We start from the raw sequence: 24,045 nt of genomic DNA on the forward strand, positions 1-24,045 counted from the left end.
TATTTCCTTTATCAATGCAGGTCAGCACTTTTTCTGAAATTGTAATAATCTTAAAGAGTTGCCTGTAACACTGGAAAATTACAGCATTTACCCAGGAACAAAGAGTATATTTCAGAATTGGGACTTGAAATCAGGTTTTCAAAGCTTCAAGTTTCATTCAGCAACTACTTGTTGATAGGTTGCAAGGGAAATTTTCCAATCTCCTCAGTGGTTAGTGCCCTTTCTCTCCCCAAATTACTTTTTTTATACTTGCATTTAGTTGCTAATGTTTATTTTTGGATCCCCTTTATTTCAAAACAAACTCCTTGAGGGCAGGGGCTGTTTGCTTGTCTTTGTATTTGCAGAATCTGGTACAGTACTTGACTTTAAACAGTAAGTGTTCGATGGATATTTGCATTTGAAGTGAATTTAGCAATTCATTATTGAATAGTTGTATAGATATGTGGATGTATCATACAGGAAATTGTGTGTAAACTGGCCAATTAGAAGACTTCTTATGTTTTGACAATATTTTCTCTATTTTCATTATAGCTTTTACCAAGAAAACTTTAGGAAGCAGCTTATGATATTCACAACAGGACCAAGTCTTTTGTCCACATGGAAGGCATAACAAAAAAGTTGTCCAATAGAGCTTTAGTTTGGTTTGAAGCCTAATACTATGTCGAAGACATGATCTATCTGTATGGTTCCTAAAATATATACTGGCCTTTAGGATTCCATGTTTAACTTATTTCTCTATCACTGTATCATTATTTAAAAGTATATCTTTTTCTTTCCCAATGTCTTACACAAAGTAGGTTCCTCCTAAATGCTTTTTAAAAATTATTATCAGGGTATAGACTTGAAGGTATTTGAATTCGCTAAAAACAATGACAAAAGGAAGTCATAGCTGCTCAATTTTGACTTTGTTTCTGTTTTCTCTGCCAAGGGGAATGATGTTTGGATTACTAAAGACAGAATCAAAATGACTACTAGGAAATTGATACTCAAGGGAAACGGGAAGACAGTCAGATAGAATCAACCTGCCATTGATGAGTATGAGACTCTAAGCCAAAATGAACTATATTCCTAAGGTCCTGAGAAAAATGGTAGATTTTTTTTTAACAACTTTCAGTGACCTTTGAAAGATCTTGAAGAACTTAAGAGTTCTTCAGATACTTATACATACTTAAGAGTATGAAGAACATAATATTAAAGAAGTAAAATAAAATATTTTCTAATTTTCAAAAAGAATATGCTAAACATAAGCCAATGAATTTGACTTTGATTCCTGGGGGGAAATCTAGACTGTTTTATTAAAGGGACTAGAGAAAATGAGACATAGTTGTAAGGATGCTGGTTCTAAAGCCAGAAATTCTGAATTTGAATTCCAAATTCTGCCTTTAACTGTGTAACTTTAGAGAAGTAAATTGACATTTCTGGGCTTCAATTTCTTCATTTACAAAATAAAAATATTAGAGTAGATGACTTTAAAAGTCTTTGTCAGTTGTTTCCTCATTGAGAAGGAAATACTGATCCGTAGATTTTTATCAAGAATAGGTCATGCTAGACTTAGATAATTTCATTTTTTTGATAAGGTAACAATCACATAAAGGGAATGTTACAGATATAATTCACATAGATTTTAGCAAAATGTAATTCTTATGGAAAAAAGAGAAATGTAAATTTGATAAGAATAAAGTCATATGGATTTTGAACAAATTAAATGGATTGAACCAAAGAGCAATCATTAATGGTTCTCTATTGGCTTGAAAGGAGGAGTACCTCAGTGATCTGTGATTAGCCTTGAGCTATTTAACATTTTAATCAATAAATTAGAAAACAGAATAGATGTATGCATGCTATATTGACTGATGACAAAAAAGCTGGGAAGAAAAGTTAATGAATGACAAAACTAAGGACATAAACATATCCTTTTAGGTTAGAACAACATCTAATCTAAAGATCTAGAGATGTAATATATGAGGGAAAACAAAAAGATTTATACTTGGGAAAATCAAATCAACTTTACAAATACAAATAAAAGAAGTATACTTAGATAGTGGTCTGTCTGAAAAAGACCTGGAGTCTTTAAGGGTCTGTGAACTCGATAGGTATCAACTGTATATTATGTCACCGTAGTAGTACCAAGGTGTTAACTGTTATTATATTCTAACTTAGTTGGTTTTGTTTAATTCTAGGTTTCATTTTAGGAAGGATATTGATGAGCAGGAGAGCATCCACAGGAGAGCTACCAGCATAGTAAAGGGACTGGAGATCAAACTACATAAAGTTTGGTTGTAGGAATCGGAAATATTTGGTCAGGAAAAGAAAAGATTCAGAAGTAAGATTTTTTTTAAAGTGCTTAGTGGATTGTCATATGGAAGAGGGATTAGATGGGGGTTTTTTTGCCTCAAAGAGTAGAATTAGGATAGGATGCTTCAAAGGATCAAATTTAGACTATGTAAAGAAAAGCATTATTATAATTAGACTACTCTGAAAGTAGAAGGTCGCAAGACCACAGATCTAGGAAAAGAAGGAATATTAGAGGCCATTGAGATCAAAATGTAAACTCAAATAGCAATGGGAGCCATTGATATAATATTTTATTATATTTTTTCCTTTTCAGATTACATGTAGATACAATTTTTAATAATCATTTCCTACATTTTGTGATCTATATTCTCTCCTTCCATACCTCTCTTTCCCCCTCCTTGAGATGGTAGGTAATATGATTAGTTATAATGTAGTTTTAAAACATAATATTCATCTTTGTTTTATTGGAGCAGCTAAGAGGTATAATGGATAAAGTACCAGACCTAAAATAAGAAAGACTCATCTTCTTGAGTTCAAATCTGGCCTCAGACACTTACTCACTGTGGGACTCTGGGCAAGCCATTTAACCTTGTTTGCTTCATTTTGTCATCTGTAAAATGAGCTGGAGAAAGAAATGGCAAACCACTCCAGTATCTCTGCTAAGAAAATTCCAGATGGTGTCAAAACAGTGGAACATGAATGAAACAATTGAAGAATAAATTATTGTATTTTTTATTTATTTTGTTAAATATCTTCCTAATTATATTTAATCTGGTTGAGGCCTCACTAAAGAATATTGTTGACCTAATGAGGGCCACATCTCTCATGTTTGACACTTCTGGTCTAAACCAATCTTCTCATTTTATAGTTGTGGAAAATGAAGCTCAGGGATATCAAATAACTTGATTTTGATCACAGAGCTAATAAATATCAAAGGTGAGGTTTGAATTTAAGTCTTCTGTCTCTGGGGCCAATGCTTTTTCCATTTTACCAAGCTCCTTCCCAGCAGAAATACATTGGTCAGGAAGCAAAATTGATTCTCCTGTGAAAGAAGTGAAGATTCTAACACTAAAAGCCACTGCTGCCAGGGAAGATGAAGAAAATGAGGTATAAAAAGTATAGTGGGGGGGAGGCAGCTGGGTAGCTCAGTGGATTGAGAGTCAGGCCTAGAGACAGGAGGTCCTAGGTTCAAATCTGGCCTCAGACACTTCCCAGCTGTGTGACCCTGGGCAAGTCACTTGACCCCCATTGTCCACCCTTACTACTCTTCCACCTATGAGCCAATACACAGAAGTTAAGGGTTAAAAAAAAATTAAATTATAAAATAAATAAATAAAAGTATAGTGGGTGGCTTGCCCAAGTTGCAATAACTACCAAATGTCTGAGACAACATTCAAACACAAGTTTCTTTTATTCTTGGTCAAGCATCCTGTCTACTATATTCCTCTGCCCACTCAATATTGTAAGGGTGAAAAAGGGGTTTTATGGGTTCAATATATTAAAAGGTGGTTGCCAGAGGATTGAACTATTATCAATCCTCAATTAAGAATAATTTCAAGTCAAAATTGACTTTTATGGAAGTTTATTTACATAAGAAGAGAGGAAGTACAGAGATAAGAATCTATCCCACTGATTAGTCCAGGTAGATCTTAACCCTCAGCTGAGGGTTAAAGGGCCTGAAGCCAGGAGGTGAATGGAGCAAACTTCATTCACAAAGTCTATAAAAAGAAGTTTCTTAATAGAAGTTCAGGAAGATTCAGTCTTTAAACTCACCAGGTGGAACAGTCTCGATCACTAACCAGAGAAGCTCCCTCAGGTCCCCTTCACCAAACCAGAAGCCCCTCACTCACTCAACTCCCTCTTTTTAAAGGGGTCACGTATGTGTCACTTCCAGTGCCTTCACCTAGCCTGTGTGTACAATCACAATAGACACTTTCTCATAGAAAGCGTAGGGGGTGGTCCTTTGATTCTGATTGTCACTCACTCCAGCACACGTGGGTTAGGACCTCCCAGAATTGGAAGGTGCTCTCACCTTTGGTGATTAAATCTAAAGATGGGCAGTGTAGACTTAATCTAATTATCACAATATGAAGACCATCTTGCCAGGGTAAGAGAATATTAGCTGTTCATAGGTACAACCCCACAACTGATTAGCAAGGGAAATTTTGAATTCTCCTTCACTAGTGGTCTTTAAGAAATGAATAAATGTCAATTCATTTAGTATCCTTCAAGAGATGAAGGCTGTTTTTCATTTATTAATCTAGATGACTGCTGAAGTCCTTCTGATACTGTGATTCTGTGATTAGGAAATTGTGTTTAAATATTTCATTTCTAAGTTGCTAAAGAAGATATCTGATGTTAGGGAGTCTGGGACTTTTGTATTGGTACTTTTGGTTAGGATTATAGTTCTAATTTTGGGAATTACAAGCATTTCAAAATCAGAAAAAGAACCGCAATACAGTGGAATGAATATAATATTTAGATTAGAATTCTAGATTGGCTACTCATTAGTGATGTGACCCTGTTGTTGTTCAGTTATCTTCAGTTGTGTTTGACTCTTCATGATCTTATTTGTGGTTTTCTGTGGCAGAGAACCTGGGGTCATTTGCCATTTCATTCTTTGGCTCACTTTACAGAGAAGGAAACTGAGGCAAACAGAATTAAATGACTTGTCCAGGGACCCATAGCTAGTAAGTGTCAGAGGCCAGACTTGAATTCAGAAAGATGAGTCTCCTGATTCCAAGTGTGGCACTTCATCCATTATGCCATCTGACCTTGTTCAACATTTAACTCTCTGGGTCTTGTTTTTTATTTTTTTTTAAATGAAGGCATTCAACTATATAAACTCCAAGGTCCCTTCTAGATCTAAATCTATGACATTGGATATGCGGGGCTCGGGGGGAGAGGCTACTGTTTAAAGTGAATTCAAAGGAGGCCAGTCATTGACATTTAGAATTCAGGATGATTGCCTTATTAGAACTTTGTTATTAAAGTCTCCTTTTCTTCAGTTGAAGATATTTCTCTGAGATCTAATAGTTAAATAATGTCTTCCAGACTTTCAATGCATGTTTGAAAAGTGCCGAGTTGTAACTAGTAATTTTGGCATCTGAGGAAATTCAATGGAGAAGAGGGGAAACCTCAGGGCATTGTAAGAACAATGGAAGAACTCACCTGAGGTGTAGCTGAAAGTGAAGAATAAGCATGACATCTTGTGGCTTCCTATTTTTACTGATCATTTACACCAAATAGGTGGTAAGTTCGCTTGTTCTATCCACAGGAGTATAAATAATGTTTGCCTCTAAATTCTACTCCCTACATCAAAGCTTCTAGTTACACCTCTCTCCCCCAGCTACATTTTGGCAATGTGACAAAAAGAAAATGGGCAAAGAGAAGCTATATTTTTCTTCTCATCAGATTTTATCTGGTCAGATCTCTTAATCGTGTCCAGGGCTTCATATTAGTAAAAAAATAAAATTGTTCCTAAGACATTCTAGCCATGGAAATGTAATATCCCAAGGAAGGACTAGAGTCCAAAAAGCTATTAAATGGAAATAAGTCTTGATCAATGACACATATAAAACCCAGTGGAATTGCTTGTTGGCTACTGGGGGTGTGGGGGTGGGAGGAGGGGAGGGAAAGAACATAAATCATGTAAGCATCGGAAAATATTCTTAATTAATTAAATAATTAATTAAATTTTTGAGAAATAAAGAAATAATGACAAAAAGCTATTAAGCAAATCTACTCTTTTACCAGGATCTGTTCATCTGCCACATAATGAGAATAACTTGGCATAGCTTATATCATATTGAAACAGAGGCTCTAGCCTGACTGACAGAGATGTTGGAAAGATGCCTGAGTGATGCTATGCCATTGTAGGCTACATCACAGATCTATAATTTATATATTAATATAATTAGTATGACCTATACAGTCATACATATAAGTATATCCTTATATTACATAGATGTGCATATATAAATGAATGAATGAATATATATTATATATAATATATATATATATTTCTCTTAAGTAAAGAACTCTTCAGGATTGCTCCATCAAATTCAATGTTATGTTTTAGCATGAACTAGCCAGGATTATACAACTATGTTATTTGTGTTTGTATCCTTAGCACATAGATGATGCTTGTCGTGTTACAAATATAAAATAAATGCTTGTAAATTGATTCCAAGATGTCACTTTGCATCTTCTTAGTTGGTTTGGTTTGCAGCATTTTGAAGCCTTATTCAACTGGTTTTCATCATCAGCTTTTTGCCCTTCATAGAAGAAGATGGCAATGCTGAGAAATCACTAGTGTACATGTTAAACTTTGAGTTACTCTTCCAGCAAGGAGATAGATTCTTCACCTAATTTCTTTTGTAATCAAAAACATCTATTTCTGGAGAGGGTAAGGAGTTTTAAAAAACAAAATAAAACTGTGACTGGTTGGTGATAGAGGTATATGTGACCATGATGTTAGGTGCCTGAAAAGCTCATAAAAGCCGTGGCTTTCAAGTCGAGTCAAAAATCTTTCATTAAATGCTTACTTTGTGTCAGGAATTGTGCTTAATACTATGGATTCAAAAAAGGGCACAAATAGTTCCCCCCCTTCAAGGAGCTCACATTCTAATGGGAGAGACAATATGGAAACAGCAGTATAACCATTTGGACATGTAGCAGATATATGTAATGACATATCTAGCTAGTTAACTCCACACTATAACTACATCTACATCTACATCTACATCTACATCTATATCTATATCTATATCTATATCTATATCTATATCTATATCTATATCTATATCTATATCTATATCTATATCTATATCATTTATATCTATATCTATATCTACATCTATATATGTATATATATGTATATATATATCTATAAAATAAATAAATAAATATAGGGTAAAATAGAGGTTATCTCAGAAGGAAAGTTCTGGCATTAAAGGGAGCTGAGAAAGATTTCTTATAGAAGATGACATTTATCTGACACTTGAAAGAGGAGGGAAAGGAGAATGTAATGGTGAGAAGGGAGAGCATTCCAGGCATGGGAGACAGCCAGAAAAAATGCATGAGTTGGCAGATAAAGAATCTTCTCTAAGGCTAATGTCACTGGACTGTAAAGGATAAGGGGCTCTAAAAGCCAAGTGGAGGAGTTCAGATTTGACCCTTGCGGTAATATGAAGCCTCTAGTGTTGATGGAGTTGGGTGTGGGAGAGGGGAAACAGAGTAGCATGGTCACACTTGCTCTTTAGGGATATCAGTTTGGCTTTTGAGTCAAGAATAGACAGGCGTGGAAGAGACTTGTGACACGAAGATGACCCAGAAGGCTAATCCAGGTGTAAGGTGATAAGAACCTCCACTAGGCTGGAGGTGGGGTCAGAAGAGAAAAGGGATATATATGAGGGGGATTACCAGGTAGAATCAACAGGATCTGACAACAGATAGGCTATGCAGAATGAGAAAGTATTGAGGATGGCACTTAGCTTGCATAAATTGGAGGATTATGGTATCTTCAAACAATAATAGGGAAGTTTGGGAGGATAGTGGTGCCCTAAAAAAAAAACAAAAACAACTAGGGAAGATTTGGGGAGAAAGATGAATTCAATTTGGACTTTGTCATTAACAGCATTTTACTTTTAACCAAGTAAAATAGGGTTCATTAAGCCTGGTTAAGTATATTCCCTTTAATGGGAAATTTCATGTTCAATGATTTTAAAGGGATGGACTATAGGTTATTTGGATATAGCCAATAATAATAATAATAACATTTAAATGGCACTTTAAGGCCTACCATTTAGTTATCTAATAGCACATAGCAGCATAAATATGACTTTCACAAAAAGCTACAAGTACTATAAGACATTTGGTCAATATATAAGACCAAAAAAATTTTTGATCAAAGTAGCACATCATTCAAATTATAAATTCTTGACAATTTAAATGCTGAAAAACAATGAGACATTTTTCTGACAAAATTTCAGAATTTGATTTGGTATTATTTTCTCTCCATTTAGTTAGTATTCTACTCTTCTCTGATTCCTTTCCCTTTCTATCTTATAAATAGTTAAATACTTCAAATTTTTATTTTTATCGACCTTCCCTCTTCCGATGTAAAGAACAATAGCACAACTTCTCCTTGCCTTAATTAATGGTGTTAGGGGTCCCTAAAATTTATAGTGATAGTTGTCTCTAAAAAATTGGTAGTCTTGGTTCCCTCTAAAAATCATTACTTGCGGACCAACCTTCTGTCAATAAGCTTTTCTTGTTAAGGTTTCTCCTTTTCCAATGAAACTCATTAGGCTTAGAGTTGAAGCATTTCCCAGTTTAGTAGGACCTTTAAGAGCTTATAATACAAATACCCTCTCTCTCTCTCTCTCTCTATATATATATATACATATATATATATATATAGACAGATATATATATATATATATAGATAGACAGATAGATAGATATAGATATATATATACATATATATACACACACACACACATTTATTTATTTATACATGTGTCTATTTGTGTGTATAAAAAGTTCTATGCCGGCATAAGATATATAGCTAAAGATATGTAATAAATACATTAATAACATCTCAGTTGATCATTACAATAAACCTGTGAAATAGGGGTTATTATTATTATTATTATTTCAAAGAGAGAAAACTGAGGGTTAAAGAAATTAAATAACCAGCAAATTTCCAGAGGTCCTAAGAATATGAGGCAGGATGCAAAGTTAGGTCCAGTATACAATTTAATTCCCAAGGTTGTATGGGTAGTCCCCTTCAATGGAAAAGTAGAGAACAGTATTAACTGTTAGAATATCAGGAGTTGAGGTAATAAAAAGTTCAAAGAATAAAATACTGGGCTGTCAGAATTTTGTTTCTCATTCCCATCCTTGGTATTCTTGTACTTTATTGTAACCAATAATAATAATACATCATTAGTTGTTCTAAATATTGACCATAGCAGGAATGTCTTCTCAGAAATGCTGACTCTGAGTTCCAATAGTTGAGTTATTCTTCAAAGATCAAAACTTGTGTTTTATTTGGTTAGCAAAGAAAAAAGTGGGAGAGAGGAGATGTGTGTTCTAAAAACTGGCTCTGCTAAAAACTGCATGAACCTGATGAATTTCATTTAATTCAGTTTCATTTGATAAACATATATTTCAAATTCCATTTGAAAAATATATAGTCATCATGTTGTAATGAATTAGTTTTTTAGATGTTTTACTGATTTCATTGTTCAGTTTTTTCAGTCATGTCCAACTTTTTGTGATCCCATTTAGGGTTTTCTTGGCAAAGTTTCTGGAATGGTCTGTCATTTCCTTCTCTAGGTCATTTTAAAGATGAAGACACTGAGGCAAACAGGGCTAAGTATCTTGCCCAGAATCACATAGCTAATAATATTGTCTGAGGCTAGATTTAAATTCAGGCAGATGAGTCTTCCTGACTCCAAGTTCATTGCTCTATTCACTGTGCCGCCTAGCTGCCCATGCCATCTAGCTGATATACTGATACTCTTTAAGAAAAAAAAAATCTCTGTTATTTCCACAAATTTTCTTACAAAAAATGCGCATAGTCAATCAAAATCAACAAGTTGGTAAGCCTCATTCTTCACCTATAATTCATGATGTTTTTGCTAAGAGGTAGAAGACATGCCTTACCCATGATCCTGTAAAGGAAAAACTAGATAATGTATTAAAGAAAGTTCAGCAGTCTTTCAAGGGTATTTTTTTATTTTTTTATATATTTTATATATTTCAATATTATTATATTATATATTTTCATATATTATATATTATATTTTTCCTTTCTGTAATTATGGTCGTGTCAATTGTACTTTGTGTTCTACTCATTTTTCTCTACTCACTCTCTTTTCATAAATTCTTCGCAACTTTCCTGAATTCTTCTTGTCATTTTCAGCCATATTACATTCACATTATCTTCAATATTACAGTCATATAGTACAGTTTGTTGAACCATTCCCCATTCAGTAGATAGCGTGTAATACTTAGTCAAAAGGAATGTCCAGTTTAGTAATATTTTTGAAATTTAATTCTAAATATTACTCCAGAATCTTTGGCTAAATGTATATCTCCACCAACAGAATACTAGTGTGTCCATTTTTCTACAACTCTTCCAACATTTGTCATTCTCTCCTTTGGTTATATTTGGCTACTTGATGGGTATTTTAATCACAATGCATTATGCTAGACACTTGATATACAAAGATGAAATAAGGCATGCTATCTGCACTTTGGGTTTGTAAAATGAGAGGGTGGACTGCTGGGTGCTTAAGATCCCCTTAAGATAGAAAATTCTATAATTGCATAAGTAAATAGAGTGAGATGTTTATAAAGCACTTTGCAAACATTTAAGTGCCATATATGTTACTACTTCATAATTTGTATTATTATTACTATTAAATGATTGAGAGACTGTATCAGGGGTATGCTGGAGTGGAATCTGCCTGTGAAATTTTCATTGTGAAGATCTGTAGCTAGGAAATCAGCAAATATTACAAATGATGGCTTGATTTATATAGTTTTGTTTATTGTCTAGGCTTAAGAAAGTGATGGAGAAAATAATGCAAGTTAAGCTTAAGAAGCATGAACTGTAGACATTTCCTTCCCTGGAAAGCCAGTTGTTATATACTTACCAACACTCTCTGGGGAAGTATAGTATGATGGACAGTTAGCCTTAAATTTAAGAAGACCTTGCTGCAAGTCCTTTGTCTGACTCAGCTATGACTCTGCCCTCTCATTGCCTCAGGATGATCTTCATTGCTAACAGAAATCTTTCTCACTAGACATTCCCTAAAGCAATGAAATCATAGGTCTGCTCTAAAAATTGTATTATTGTTATTGTTATTATTGTTATTATTATTATTATTTTAGAATTCAAATGCAGGAATAGTTAATTGGCTCAGAGGACAGGGAGCCAGAACTGGAGACTGTAGATCCTGGGTTCAAATCTCAGTTCAGACATTTTCCAAACTGTGAGACTCTGGACAAGTCACTTAACCCCAATTGCTTAGCATTTACTATTTTTCTGCCCTCAACTGATACTGACTATTGATTCTATGACAGAAGGTAAGAGTTTAAGAAAAAAAGAAGAATTTAAATGCAGATTTTAAATGGTGGTTTACATAATGTTCTTAATTTTAGAATCATAATCATTTAACCTTCTCTGGGATTACTTTCTAAGTTTATTTATTTTTTTCCTCATAAGTGTACACATTCATAATTTCTTTTAAATCCACCACCTTTTGCTGTATTGCTTCTTATATCTATACCTTGGCTCTCTCTCTCTCTCTCTCTCTCTCTCTCTCTCTCTCTCTATATATATATATATATATATATATATATATATATATATATATATATGATATATATATATCTTTATTTACTATCAGCTTTGTGAATTAGGAGTACCTATTGTGGTGTGATAGCAGAGCCATCATGAAGTTCTTCCCTGAAGATCACAACCACTGAAGATCACTATTCTCTTATTCCTGAAATTCCATCCTTAGTCCTTTTGCCTTTGGCTCAAGAATAGAACCCTTTATAAAATGCAAATATTCTTGGGAAAAGAAGCTCTTGAATCCTCATTTGTCATTTATACCTTGGTATGAATAAAATAATCACATCCTACTCACTTAGAGGTGAGATCATCAGGGATCAATTAATCCAACCATTTTACAGATGAGAAAAATGAGGCTCAGAGAGATAGAAGACCAGTCTAAAATCAAATGGACCTAATAAGTGGTAAAGCTACAATTCACACCAAGATCATCTTCCCTCAAATTTAGCACCCTTCCTGTATAGTGGGTGGCCTCCCTCATCAGGATGTTTTTATGGAAGGGGATAGGGGGAGAGAACACTGTGTTCCTGAGGGAGAGAAAAGCAAAAGTGGGTGCTGCTAGGGGGAGGAAAAGACACAAAAAGGAAAAATATGAATGTTAGAGATAAATTTTGCCTACTTCATTTTGTCCAGCACTGTCCCTGTCTTTAGTTACCTTTTATTGCCAAATAATAGGCCTTTTTGGCTTAGACTTTTTTTAAGTCATGTCGACTGTTTAGATTTAATTAAACTAGTAACTCAATCAAAAACATCAATGAAAGTTGGACTTTACATTCCCAGATGATCACATATATTATGTAAACAAGTAATATCTTTTAACAATAAGATAGAGTAGAAAGTACTTTTGTTTTTTGTCTTTACTCTCTATCACGGGGATTCTTTTGCCTGCTTTCCAGTGTGTAATGCATGTATTTTATTTAATTTCTGGTATTTTCTGTGTATATTTTTTATTATATCTTCAAGTTTTTTCAAACTGTGTATTTATATACATCAACAGTTTCTGTTTAAAATTGTAAGCCTATAGAGCCAGAAGCATTGTGTTTATTTAATGGTCTTAAGTATTATATACCCAGTAGCGAACAATGCACAGGTGGGTACCTAATGAATGTTTTCCAAAAATGAGCTAAAAGGAAGCTTGATTCAATTTGACTTGAGTGCTTTTCAAAAGCAGAAGCATTTTAGAGACCTGAGGAAAAATGATTGATAACATTTTGGTTTTAGAAACAGTGAAAGGAAGCTTTGAAATGCTATTGTTTTTCTACTACAAATGGAATTGGGAGTTTTGTTAAGGGAATGAAGAGGAAGCAGGAGCTATTAAAAGATGCTTAATAGTTCACGTTTTGAAAAGAGTAGAACTCATGTATGTGAATGAGTCTGGAGTTACATTTGCAAAAGTGAGAGTTTTTACCCAGCTACTGCTTTATTAAAATTATCTAATCTATCTATCTATCTATCTATCTATCTATCTATCTATCTATCTATCTATCTATCTATCTATCTGTCTGTCTATCTATCTATCTGTCTGTCTATCTGTCTGTCTATCATATCTGTCTGTCTATCTATCTCAGATTTAATGCTCTAATAGGGCAACCATTATTTTTCCTTGTCAAAATGTTAATGAGGCATTGCCATTTTCTTTTCTATGACCATGAGATATATTCAATACCTCACTTCAAGCTAACAGCAAGCCACCCTATAACTATCAGACAACAATAAAGCCTAGTCCGGCAAAAGCAAAAGCGAAAGTTGAATGTTCTCTTATAATTTGAAACAATATAAGTGACCCACATGATTGCAGAGCCACAAATTTGACATCGAAGATTAAGCTATCCAACTTGTTTGTCTACACTGGACAAATCAATCAACCAACTCTCTCTAGTCTCTTTGCTTTGTTTTGATTGGCAGATGCGGTCTTGTATGAATGTTGAATTTTTCACTGGGAAAAAAACCCCACTAGAATAGGAATTCAGTTATAACCATACAAAGAAAAACCCTTTATGCAATTCTATATTCCTTATGGATTTACTAAAGATATTGCTACATATAAGCCCATGAGACTTAATTTACTAGATTCACTAAAATTTTCTGACTGGGTGTGATTTTTAAGACTTTAAAAAATCACCTTCTAAGGATACCAGGGTAAGGTTAAGTTTAAACCAAAAAGGATACGTGTGTATTTTAAGTCCAGATCTCAAATGAGAAGGAGAAGGAAGTATATCTAGAATAATACTTTATATAAAAAAATGTAAACTTACATATGAGAGGTCTGAAGTCTCAGTTATAAAATTAGCCTATGGCAATACATATATACATTCTTTCAACTGAGTATAAATTTGGTTGTCTCCTTCAGTTTTTAGTTAGCTTATTTTTTCTAAGAGAATTAATGTAATATCAGTTTAACTGAAAGAAGGTCGAGTCAAACAAGAAATAAAAAATTAATAAATGAAATGTTAGGAAACAATTTCCACTATCACAAATGGCCTGGCAGTTCATAAACTTTTATCATTAAAACCTAGAGAAAACTTTTGAAGATTAAATTTATGAATGATATGATGATTTAGCTATGTGATTTCCTTATTATAATTATATTTTAAAATAAAGTATTCTCATTTATAAACATTGCATCTTATTTTTCTTTCAAAGCTTCTATAGCTGTATTTGTTATTAATAATTTTAAGATTCATCTCATTTTGAAAAATATTTGAGTACAATGAAATCTGTGAGATTGTGCTGTATTTACATAGTTTTTTGAACTATAATCATCACATAGTAAATATATATCTTAATGACTAAATCTTGGAATAATGACTAATATTGTTTTTTTTTATTTTAACAGCAAAGAGGAATCATTAGAAATATTAGAGGAGAATAACTGTAATAATTCAAGGATTACAGGTACCATTTTTCTTTAATTTCTGATTTAAAAATCTCTCTCATAACCTATAGCAGAGGGGAAAAGTATTACAAATATATAATTATACTCACTTTTCAGATACCTCTCTCCCCACAATTACTTTTTCTCATGAGGATAAAGAAGACATTGGAGCCAGTAGTCAAAATGTAAAAGATGTAAACAGAAAATATGATGAACACAGAGAAAAAGAATTAGAGCTAATGGTAAGTATTCTGGTTGCTACAGGGTTATAGGATATGAAACCATTTATGTTTCAAAGATAGCAAAATGTCTCCTTTTCATTAGCATAGACTAATGTAATTTACAAACGTGAAAACATGGTCTGTGCTGTCATTGCATCTCTATCTTGATCAAAAAAGACACTGATTTCAGGAGGTTGCTTTCAGTCTTTGTAGCCTTAAATTAATGACTTTTATTTGTTATCTCTTTAACAGCGGCTCTAAATAATGGTTTTCAGGAATTATAGACAAAGTAACCCAATATTGATGCCTATTCCTAATCTTCCTGACAAGGATAAACTCTTCCTTTGTAAAAATGAAGGAGTTGGATGAGATACTCTCTCTAGGGTCTCTTCCAGCTCTAATCATCTAGAATTCTTTTAGTTTCATGGTATTCCTTTATTTACTTCTTTCTTCATGAGATTGCCAATGGTTTACACTGCTGTAAAGTATTAAGTTGCCCAGCAGGAACAAGAGAGCCTTTTGCTATAATTTTTAAATAAGAAACAAATGCTATAGCATCCAATTTAGTATTAAATTTGTTATCATAAATTTCACACTCGGTGAACATTCCATCCATTTAGATTTTTTTTGATGGTTTAACTTACGTTTTTCATCACAAAGGGAGAAATAGCAGTAAATGAGTCACATAATGCAATTTATCCTTCCCAGTGTCTAGTTTGAGCTTAGAGCACTGGAATACATGGATTCATAATAATCTAAGATTAAAATGACTTTTGCCTCTTCAAGTGTCAGTGCTGAAGCAGGAAAGAAATAAAGCTCATCTCTTTCCCCCTTCCCTCCCCCAAAGCACCACCTTTTCTGGAGTGATATGGAGGATGCATCACAAAAGTATGCAATTTACTTTGCTCCAACTTTAAGTAACTACAAAGTTGTCACCCATTGTGAGAATTCTCACCAGCTGAAAGTTAACATTGCCATTTTTTTCAAACCACAGAATATAATGAAAGGACCCTGAAAAATCACATACTCCACCAATGCACCTCATTACAATGAGCAGGCTCAAATATAAAAGTTTGTTTAGAAGTCACTGAGATTGTACGTCCAATAAATGAACAGGGAACAGTAATTTAGATGCTAATTTGCACCATGCCGATGTTAATGCATAAAACAATGAAGCTCTATAATAGATGGAAATACAACCAAATCTGTGAAACCCACAGGCATTGGCTTGCAAGACAGCTGTGCAGTTGACAAGTAACATGAGCCTTATGTGAGAAGAAGGGGAAATCGTAAGATTTGCATATAATTATTGAGATCATGCAAATGTCAGTTATGAGGAGAAAAAAAAACACAGGCATCTCACTGTTAAATCCTGACAGTTGGCATCACTGAAGAGCTCAAATACATTTGAGTACCAGTTGGCAGAGGGTCATTAAAACAGAATTTGCAGAGACATTAACTCCCTCACTTTTCTTTGAGTGACGTTTTGCTATTAATAGTTTGCAGAGGCTTTGCAGAAAACATATTAATAAGAGAAACTGTAATGGGGGCACCTACAGCAAGTGTAAATGTAGCAAGGGGCACCCAGGAAGCTACTCTCTAATTGATTAGCATGGAGCTATCAATGTGTATATCCTAAGTGAGGAGAGAGAGCAATGACAAGCAAGAACAGTTGAATAATATAATGTGATATTTGGAGACTGGGGAAGAGAGTGATTAGTTTTTGGCCTTTTCCTTAGTAATCTCACTCCCAAATCATACTTTAGCAGGATTCCCAAAAAAACAAAAAACAAAAAAAAACCTCACCATCCTGCTTCAAAGCCTGTAAGAAACCCATAAATGAAAAGAGGTAAAGGGACTATGCCTGGGACTTACTAGCTGGGCAAATGAAACCTACTTAATTCATTTTACACATTTTTAAAAACTCTTTTGGTCATTATTTTCTATTTTTTCCCCCAAGCTAAATGAGTACTCAGTAAGAACTAGAAGTCCTTCTACCAAAGATGAAAGCTCATTTGCAACAGAGCCAGTTAATTTTCCAAATACAGCTGAAGAATCTGAAAATCAGCGAACCCTTGGTGAGGAAAGGGAAAACTTGCTAAGGAGGCCTTTGTCTTCCAGTTCATCAGCAGAAAATCCCTTAAGGGGAGAATTATACAGTAATCCGAAGTATTCCTTGAGAAATGAAGTTAGTCACCAATTGGCAGAGGGACTTACTTCAGGTCTAGCAAACAACAGCAAACCAACGGTGAGATACACTGATAGCGGTGAGACCTCGCCATTACTTGGAAATCTCCTCGTAAAGCAACAGGATGAACATTCTCACTTTTTGGAAGAATCAGAAAGGCAAGGAATAAAATGGGTAGATATTTCAAAAAGAAAAACAGAGGGTGCAATGGGAAATGAGATGATGGATAGATTATTCACCAGCCAGGAGGATGCTCATAGCTACAAAAAAGCCCATGAAAAGACACTGGAAACATTTTCTTCAGAGGATAATCCATTAGTGCCATTAAGCACCAGTGACATGGAAGTTTTGGATGATAATGCCAATCCAGCAGGAGAGGGTCACAACCTGCAAATATCTTGTCCAACTGCAAATTTGCCTTTGGCAGGCAATGTTGATCAAGGCAAAGAAGGAGAAAGAACCAAGGAAATTAAAATCAAAGACTGGGAATGTCCAACAAGAGAGTCTCATGCTTATGTGCCTGCCCATATGAATGTTTTCAAAGAATGTCCAGTTACAGAAAAGAGAACTTCTAGAAAAGGACGTGGGAACATTAAAGAAAAGGAGGCACAAAGAATTAAGTTTGATATTAGTGAAAGGCAAAATGAAAATATGTTGCCAATCTCAATTGACCACCAAGGGAGAAGACCTGAAAGAGGGGCTAACGATATGAGTCAAGTTAGTCATAAAGCACTACATGACCCTTGGAACAAAGTAAATGAAATGTCTGCTAGTTCTTATGACTTGGCTTCCAGGGCTGATAGATCACATTCTTTCAGAACTGATTTAGGCAAACCCAAAGATGTGTTTACAACTAACAGGAGTGGTCTAGTGGACTCAGAAGGCAACACTCCAGAAAGAATACATGGCCAAGTTTGCTTACCAGAAAATGGAAACGCCTTGCAATCCGACCTGAATCTTCCCCAAGTTCAAAGAGAGAAATCAGACAGGAATATTCCTGATGATCAGAATAAGATTGAATGTGGAAATCAAAGTTGGAATGTTCTGGAAAGTCAGGTCATTTTAAGAGAGAGTAAGACAAATAGAACAGAACAGATCAAGGAGCAAGCAGATGGTAAAGACATGTGGGAAATAAGAGATAATACAAGGAGCCCGAATGTTACTCCTACAGAAGAATTGTTTACCTGCCAAGAAACAGTGAGATGTGAACTGTCTTCTGTAGCTGATCATGGTATTACCGAGAAAGCAGAAGCAGGTACAGCTTATATAATTAAGACAACATCAGAAAGTACTCTAGAAAGCATGTCTGCTAGAGAAAAAGCAATAATTGCTAAGCTACCTCAAGAGACTTCTCTAAGTGACAGGCCCACTGAGGAAAAGGAAACAGCGTTTGATCCACATGAAGGGAGAAATGATGATTCACATTATACCCTTTGTCATCGGGATTCAGTGGATGTAATCTATGACATTGACTTTGAAAAGAAATCACATTTAGGTATTTATAATGTACACATAGATGAAAAACGAAAGGAAGAAACTATGTCTCAGTGCAATCCTGGGGAAATACTTGACAGGGCAGAACATGGCATTAGAAATATTGCAACTGTAGGAGAATCTCTGCAGGTCACTCCTGAGAATGGAAAAGCCAGCTCAGAACTGGATTTGTACTCGGCACAGTTACCTACTCTTCCAAAAAATTTGAAGAAAAATATATGCCACGCACAGTCCCAAGGACTCCCTCAGAAGAATGCTGGTTTGGTTCCTCTTGCTCATCAAAGTTTCCATTCTGAAAGAAGCATTTGTTCTCAGAATAGCACTCCTGTTTCCACTCATCTTAATAAAATTCAATCCAATGAGGAAACATTCACTATAGAGTATCCAATGGCTGCCATGCCATTCAAGCCCATTTCTACTACATCGGAATGCAAATGTGATCTGCACAGTGAAGCCCAGTGTGTTGAGAAAAGTCTCCATCCTGAGTCTGTACCTCAAGAATATAACAAGAGTTCAGTAATATTGACTTCCAGTGATGGGAAAGAAAGGTTCATAGCTGAAAAATTCCAACAAGCAGAAAACAACATGGTGAAATCTTTAGGGCCAATGATTTTTATCAGTGAACCTAATGAGGAGGTGGAAGAGACAAGTTGTGAAACCGAAGAGTTAATAAGCTATGGACAAGAATTAGGCTCCTCAAGTTTCAAGCTAGGTAGTTCTGACTCCTCCATTCTCCCTGTCCAGGACAACCAGACTCTGGCCAGTGAGTCTCTGCTTTCAAAATTTAACTCTAAAATCCTCTATTTTCTCTTGTTCCTTCTGTTTCTCTTAACAACCTACTATTATGACCTAATGATTGGCTTGGCATTCTACCTTTTTTCATTGTACTGGCTATCTTGGGAAGGAGGGCGACCCCAAGAACCTGTCAAAAAGAAGTAACCTTACAGGATCTATTATTCACTTAAAACCTAAGATATTATGTCCCAAACATTTTGATTGTTAAAAGGGAATATTCATTGTTCAAAGAACCAGGGCAGTTTTTCTCTTGAAGGATCGTTTAAAAAGGAATGCGTATGAAGTTCACTCCTTCATATAAGTAATTATTCTATATAGGACCATTATGTTTGGATCATTAAATACCTATATGAATATGAGATCTGAAGCACGTCAAGTTAAAATTAGGTACAGCTGTTGCTCCTTAGCAGGCTATGAAGATGCAATGCTTCATGTCTCTTCACTACTTAAAGTGCCATTTTCTTGCATTCATTTCTTTTACAATAAAGCTTCATTTCCACCCCCACCCCCCAGGTTTTAAAAAACAGATTAAGAAATATTTTAAATGTAGCCAATGGCATGAGGACTTCTTAAGTCCCCTAGTAATGGCCATACAATTTTCATATTTCCCACTTGTGTTGGCATTATTTCCCAGAACAGTCTGGGAGAGCAAATAATTCTTTTCATTTCCATTTCATTGTTTAAGGACATTATCTGCATATTGGGAAACAGAGCTCAAGCACAATAAACAGAGTAAGTTTGTACATGTCAGTTTTTGGCAAGATAAAAGTAGGTGCTACCATACTACATAGCTAAGAATGATTGGAACAACTGGTAGCTTATTACTCAACTGCACAAAACTTTTTTGGGTGAGTGTTCTTCATATTTTTTTTAATATTGTAAAGTAGACTGTAGCACAACTGAACAATTTCATTGACAAGTATCATTTGAAGTAGAAAATTTCAATTCACTTTTTCACATGCATTGCTTAAGAAAGCATTTGTTCCCTTCGAGCATAAAGCATTAAATAATAATAGTAAAAAAAATGAACTTACTGTACATGGTACATTTAGAAGTGATTTTTTTTGTTCTTAAACAAAAAAAGGAAAAAGTATGATTTTAATTCATTTTTCTTTAAAACATTAAAAGTTCCAAAAAGGAATTGTCATATTTTATATGCAGAAATATAAGTTAGGCACTAGTTATTTTAACCATAACTTCCAAATTATTGGTTTGTTAAAGGGATAAAATTGATAATGAAATTGGTAATAAGCAGTTGCAAGAATTATCCAGCAGGAAATAAACTTTTGATACAGTGGTAACAATAGCAATACCTATTACATATAGTTAATTTTATGGAATGGTGGAATTGAGCAATTTACCAAGCGGAGATAATATTAAAATTGTGACAACATTATTCTATGTTGGAAACCCTTTGGAGCCCCTCCCAAGTGCTGAACTTAGGTATGTTTGAGTTTGTTTAGTCCCTGTCAGAGACCATGAGAGAGAATCCCTACAAATCACTCTGTCTGTGTCACTCTTCTCATCTCTCTGTTTCAGAGAAGTGGAAAGTGTCCCTAATTCATCAACAGAGACAACATGGACATATCTCATATTATGCAAAGGCTAAACTAAAGATGGCAGATTATACATAAAGTCACATATATCTAAGAAATATTTCTCAAACTTCATTTTCTATATCTTAATGAAAACTCTGGATTTATTGCATAAAGAGATAATTATAATAAATTTTGTTTTAGCTGATTCCCAGGCAATGGCAGAATGCATCTTTCTTCATATTAGATCATTTCAGATACTTTATTCGTTCCAGATAATATGATTCTATCCATCCTTCAAATGCCATTCAGACTAAATGACTGACATTAGCTTTTTAGTCTAACATATATAAACATCCTGAGGTAGAACTTGAGGCAAATATTTGATTGTTTGAGCTAGCATAATTTCATTTCAATACAAGTGGAATACTGAAGGCAATATCTAGAATATTATCTCTAAAACTTCAGGGTTGATAATTTTGTTGACAGGTCTATACAAAGTTTGGAGAAAGAGTGTAGTTAATGTTAGCATTTCTTCAGGTCTTAATGGTATGATTTTTGCATTCTACCTTTAAGGGTTTTAGTCAATATGCCATATCTTGTTATTGCAAAACAAAACACTATATTGCTTTATCAAACACAGGTGTCTGGACTATAGTTATGCATTCAAAAGAACAAAGTGATCCATTTACTGCCTATATTTGATTTTTTGGTAATTTTACATTCAAAATTATTGCAATATTTATTTGTAGTTTGCTATTAGTAACTTCCTTAGGATGGAAAAGTATTCCCTTGTTTATTTATCTGAGTGCAGTGAAATAAATGGTCCCTGGTTTAGGCACTGACTTTTCGACCACTACTTACAGAGCAATTTTCACATCAAGAGTGAAAGGAAATGATAAGCACTTGGGGAAATTTTGATAGGTAGGTAGAAAGATAGATTTAGGCAAGTCTGTTTTGGTCATATCACCGGATTGAATAGGAAAAATGGCATACAGTGAATACTAGCAGATCTCCATTTATCCAAGATCTATCCCTGAATTAACATGGCAGGTATAATCTTTACAAGTATCATTGCCATCAACATCTATCCCTAAGCGTTTGTTGAGTGCCCAAAGGGTGTGTGGCACTGTAGTAAGCAAAGTGAGGTGAATCACATGTCTACTGCCTGAATTGCATAAGAAATGTGAATTATTAAACCTTCATATTCTATCTTCCCCAGTCTGCTGGCTCTACGTCAGAAAGAAAATTCTAAAAATTAACTAGCAGCATGAACTATGCCACTGGTAAAAATAATTGGTTTAGAAATTCAAATTTGTATAAGCCATCCCCATCCTTTTCAGTAGGCTCCTTATTGTAAAAGAAAGCAAGCCCACTAGCATTGTTTCCACCTATCAACATTTCAATAGCACAAAGAAAGGACAACCTCATCTCCTTTTTGTTTAGAAAGCATGTCTAAGAAATCTCTGAAAAGCCTGAGAAGGAATCTCTTTTCTGAGAGAGTACCACAATCTCAATTGCAAGATTTCCTCTCTCTCTCTCTCTCTCTCTCTCTCTCTCTCTCTCTCTCTCTCTCTCTCTCNCTCTCTCTCTCTCTCTCTCTCTCTCTCTCTCTCTCTCTCTCTCTCTCTCTCGGAGACAGATGGATTAGGCTCTATAATTTTTTAAAGAAATCAAGACCCAATGATGGCCAATCCATCATTGCAATCACGTTGAATATTTTTACCTCTTCCCCAGTTACTGGCCTGGCTGGCTGGTTCAAAGTCCTCACTCTTCACTTAAAGAAATAAACAATGACTGGAAGTGAGAGTCAACTGTTAGTTACCTCAAGGACTAATCCAGTCATCTTTTTCACATGATGCTTACTACTTCACTAAATACTTTACTACAGATCAACATGGTTTATTAAATCTAATGCAACATGGATTTTCCTGACTATAAGAGACTGTCTCCTATAAAATTATATGTGAAATCAATCATCCAGTTTGGACACTGATTTGGTGCATTGAAGGAATTCTGTCTCTCATATTTCAAGACTGAGTATAAGATCTTGGTGCTTTCTTTTGCACATGGTTCTTACAGGACATGAGCGGATGTGATCAATATGCTCCACCTTCAAGGCATGGACATTTGTTAAGTGCTAACATGAATGTATTTACAGAAAGAGTTTTGTTGTTGTTGTTATTGTTTTTAATGTCATCCTGTTCTGTTACTATGAGACCATATTCTATGGTTGCAAAGGAAGGAGATACTGCTTATCACTACAACCTCTCCAGCTGAAGAAGATTGAAATTAAAGAGCCAATTTAGGTGGTATGGTAGGGTGGATAGAGAGCCAAATTCAGAATCAAGAACACTAGATTCAAGTCATGCTCCTGTAACATAATAGCCATGTGACTCTTGGACAAGTCACTTAATATTCCAATGCTCCAGGAATCTCTCAAAGACTAAAAGTTACCAAGAACATTACAGATATCCAGCACTGACATAATGAGTATCCACACCAGGAGATCCCTAATCGAAGAAATTACAGGTCAATTTCCTAATGAATTATTAATACGTGCCAGGAGAACAATTTCTCCTCATCTATATAAGAATGGTTTGATCAAGCATCCACCATTTCCTTATGACTATTTTGAAAATCCTTTCTATTAGTTTATGGTTTTATTTGAGGGATATGAATGCTTTTAAGTGTCACAAGATAGGCAATTACTGAAACTATTAAAAATCTTAAAAGGCCCATCATCCTAAGTTTAGCATTTGCTTGAATGCTTCATTTCATTTTTCAAAGGAGAAAAAAATAAAATGTCTGACATTTCAATAGTGAGAAATCCCCAAGTTCTTTCAATATATTCAACTCCTGGTAACCATTCTAATGGAATGAATCATTGGCATGGGTAATTCAAAAGAGTAGACAATTTTTTAAAAGTGATTTATATTTGGTGTCCATAACCTCATTGATTCTGGCAGCAGATTTAGATTTCTAATTGTGCTGAATTAGGCTCATATTTAAATAAATTTGCCTTTTGTGATTTGGCCCCACCATACCTATCCAACCTACACTCCCCTAACTCCCTAATTCAGACCCTCCAGCAAAAATAGCCCAACAAGTCTCCTTGTTGCTAAAACAACCCATGCCTAGTTTTATCTCAGTTCTCTTGTTGATGCTGTCCCCTTCATCTAAAACTTTCTCATCTATTTTCTATCTAAATTTTCATAATTTTTCAGTGTCAATTCCATTTACAACCCTCCCCTCCACAAAATATTCCC

The 24,045-nt window shown here is 34.6% G+C and overlaps 1 protein-coding gene across 1 annotated transcript in view; it reads left to right on the forward strand.

Moving 5' to 3' along the window:
* PPP1R3A (protein phosphatase 1 regulatory subunit 3A) overlaps positions 1-19,385 on the forward strand; it is a 75,050-nt gene extending 55,665 nt beyond the window's left edge. Inside the window, exons 2-4 of the mRNA XM_044678034.1 lie at positions 14,505-14,563; positions 14,661-14,785; positions 16,725-19,385. Coding sequence (XP_044533969.1) covers positions 14,505-14,563; positions 14,661-14,785; positions 16,725-19,385 — 2,845 coding nt within the window. The remainder of the gene's footprint in view (positions 1-14,504; positions 14,564-14,660; positions 14,786-16,724) is intronic.
* The last annotated feature ends 4,660 nt before the right edge of the window (positions 19,386-24,045 follow it).

This window comes from Gracilinanus agilis, chromosome 5 (assembly GCF_016433145.1).
Source record: "Gracilinanus agilis isolate LMUSP501 chromosome 5, AgileGrace, whole genome shotgun sequence".
Lineage (NCBI taxonomy): Eukaryota > Metazoa > Chordata > Mammalia > Didelphimorphia > Didelphidae > Gracilinanus > Gracilinanus agilis.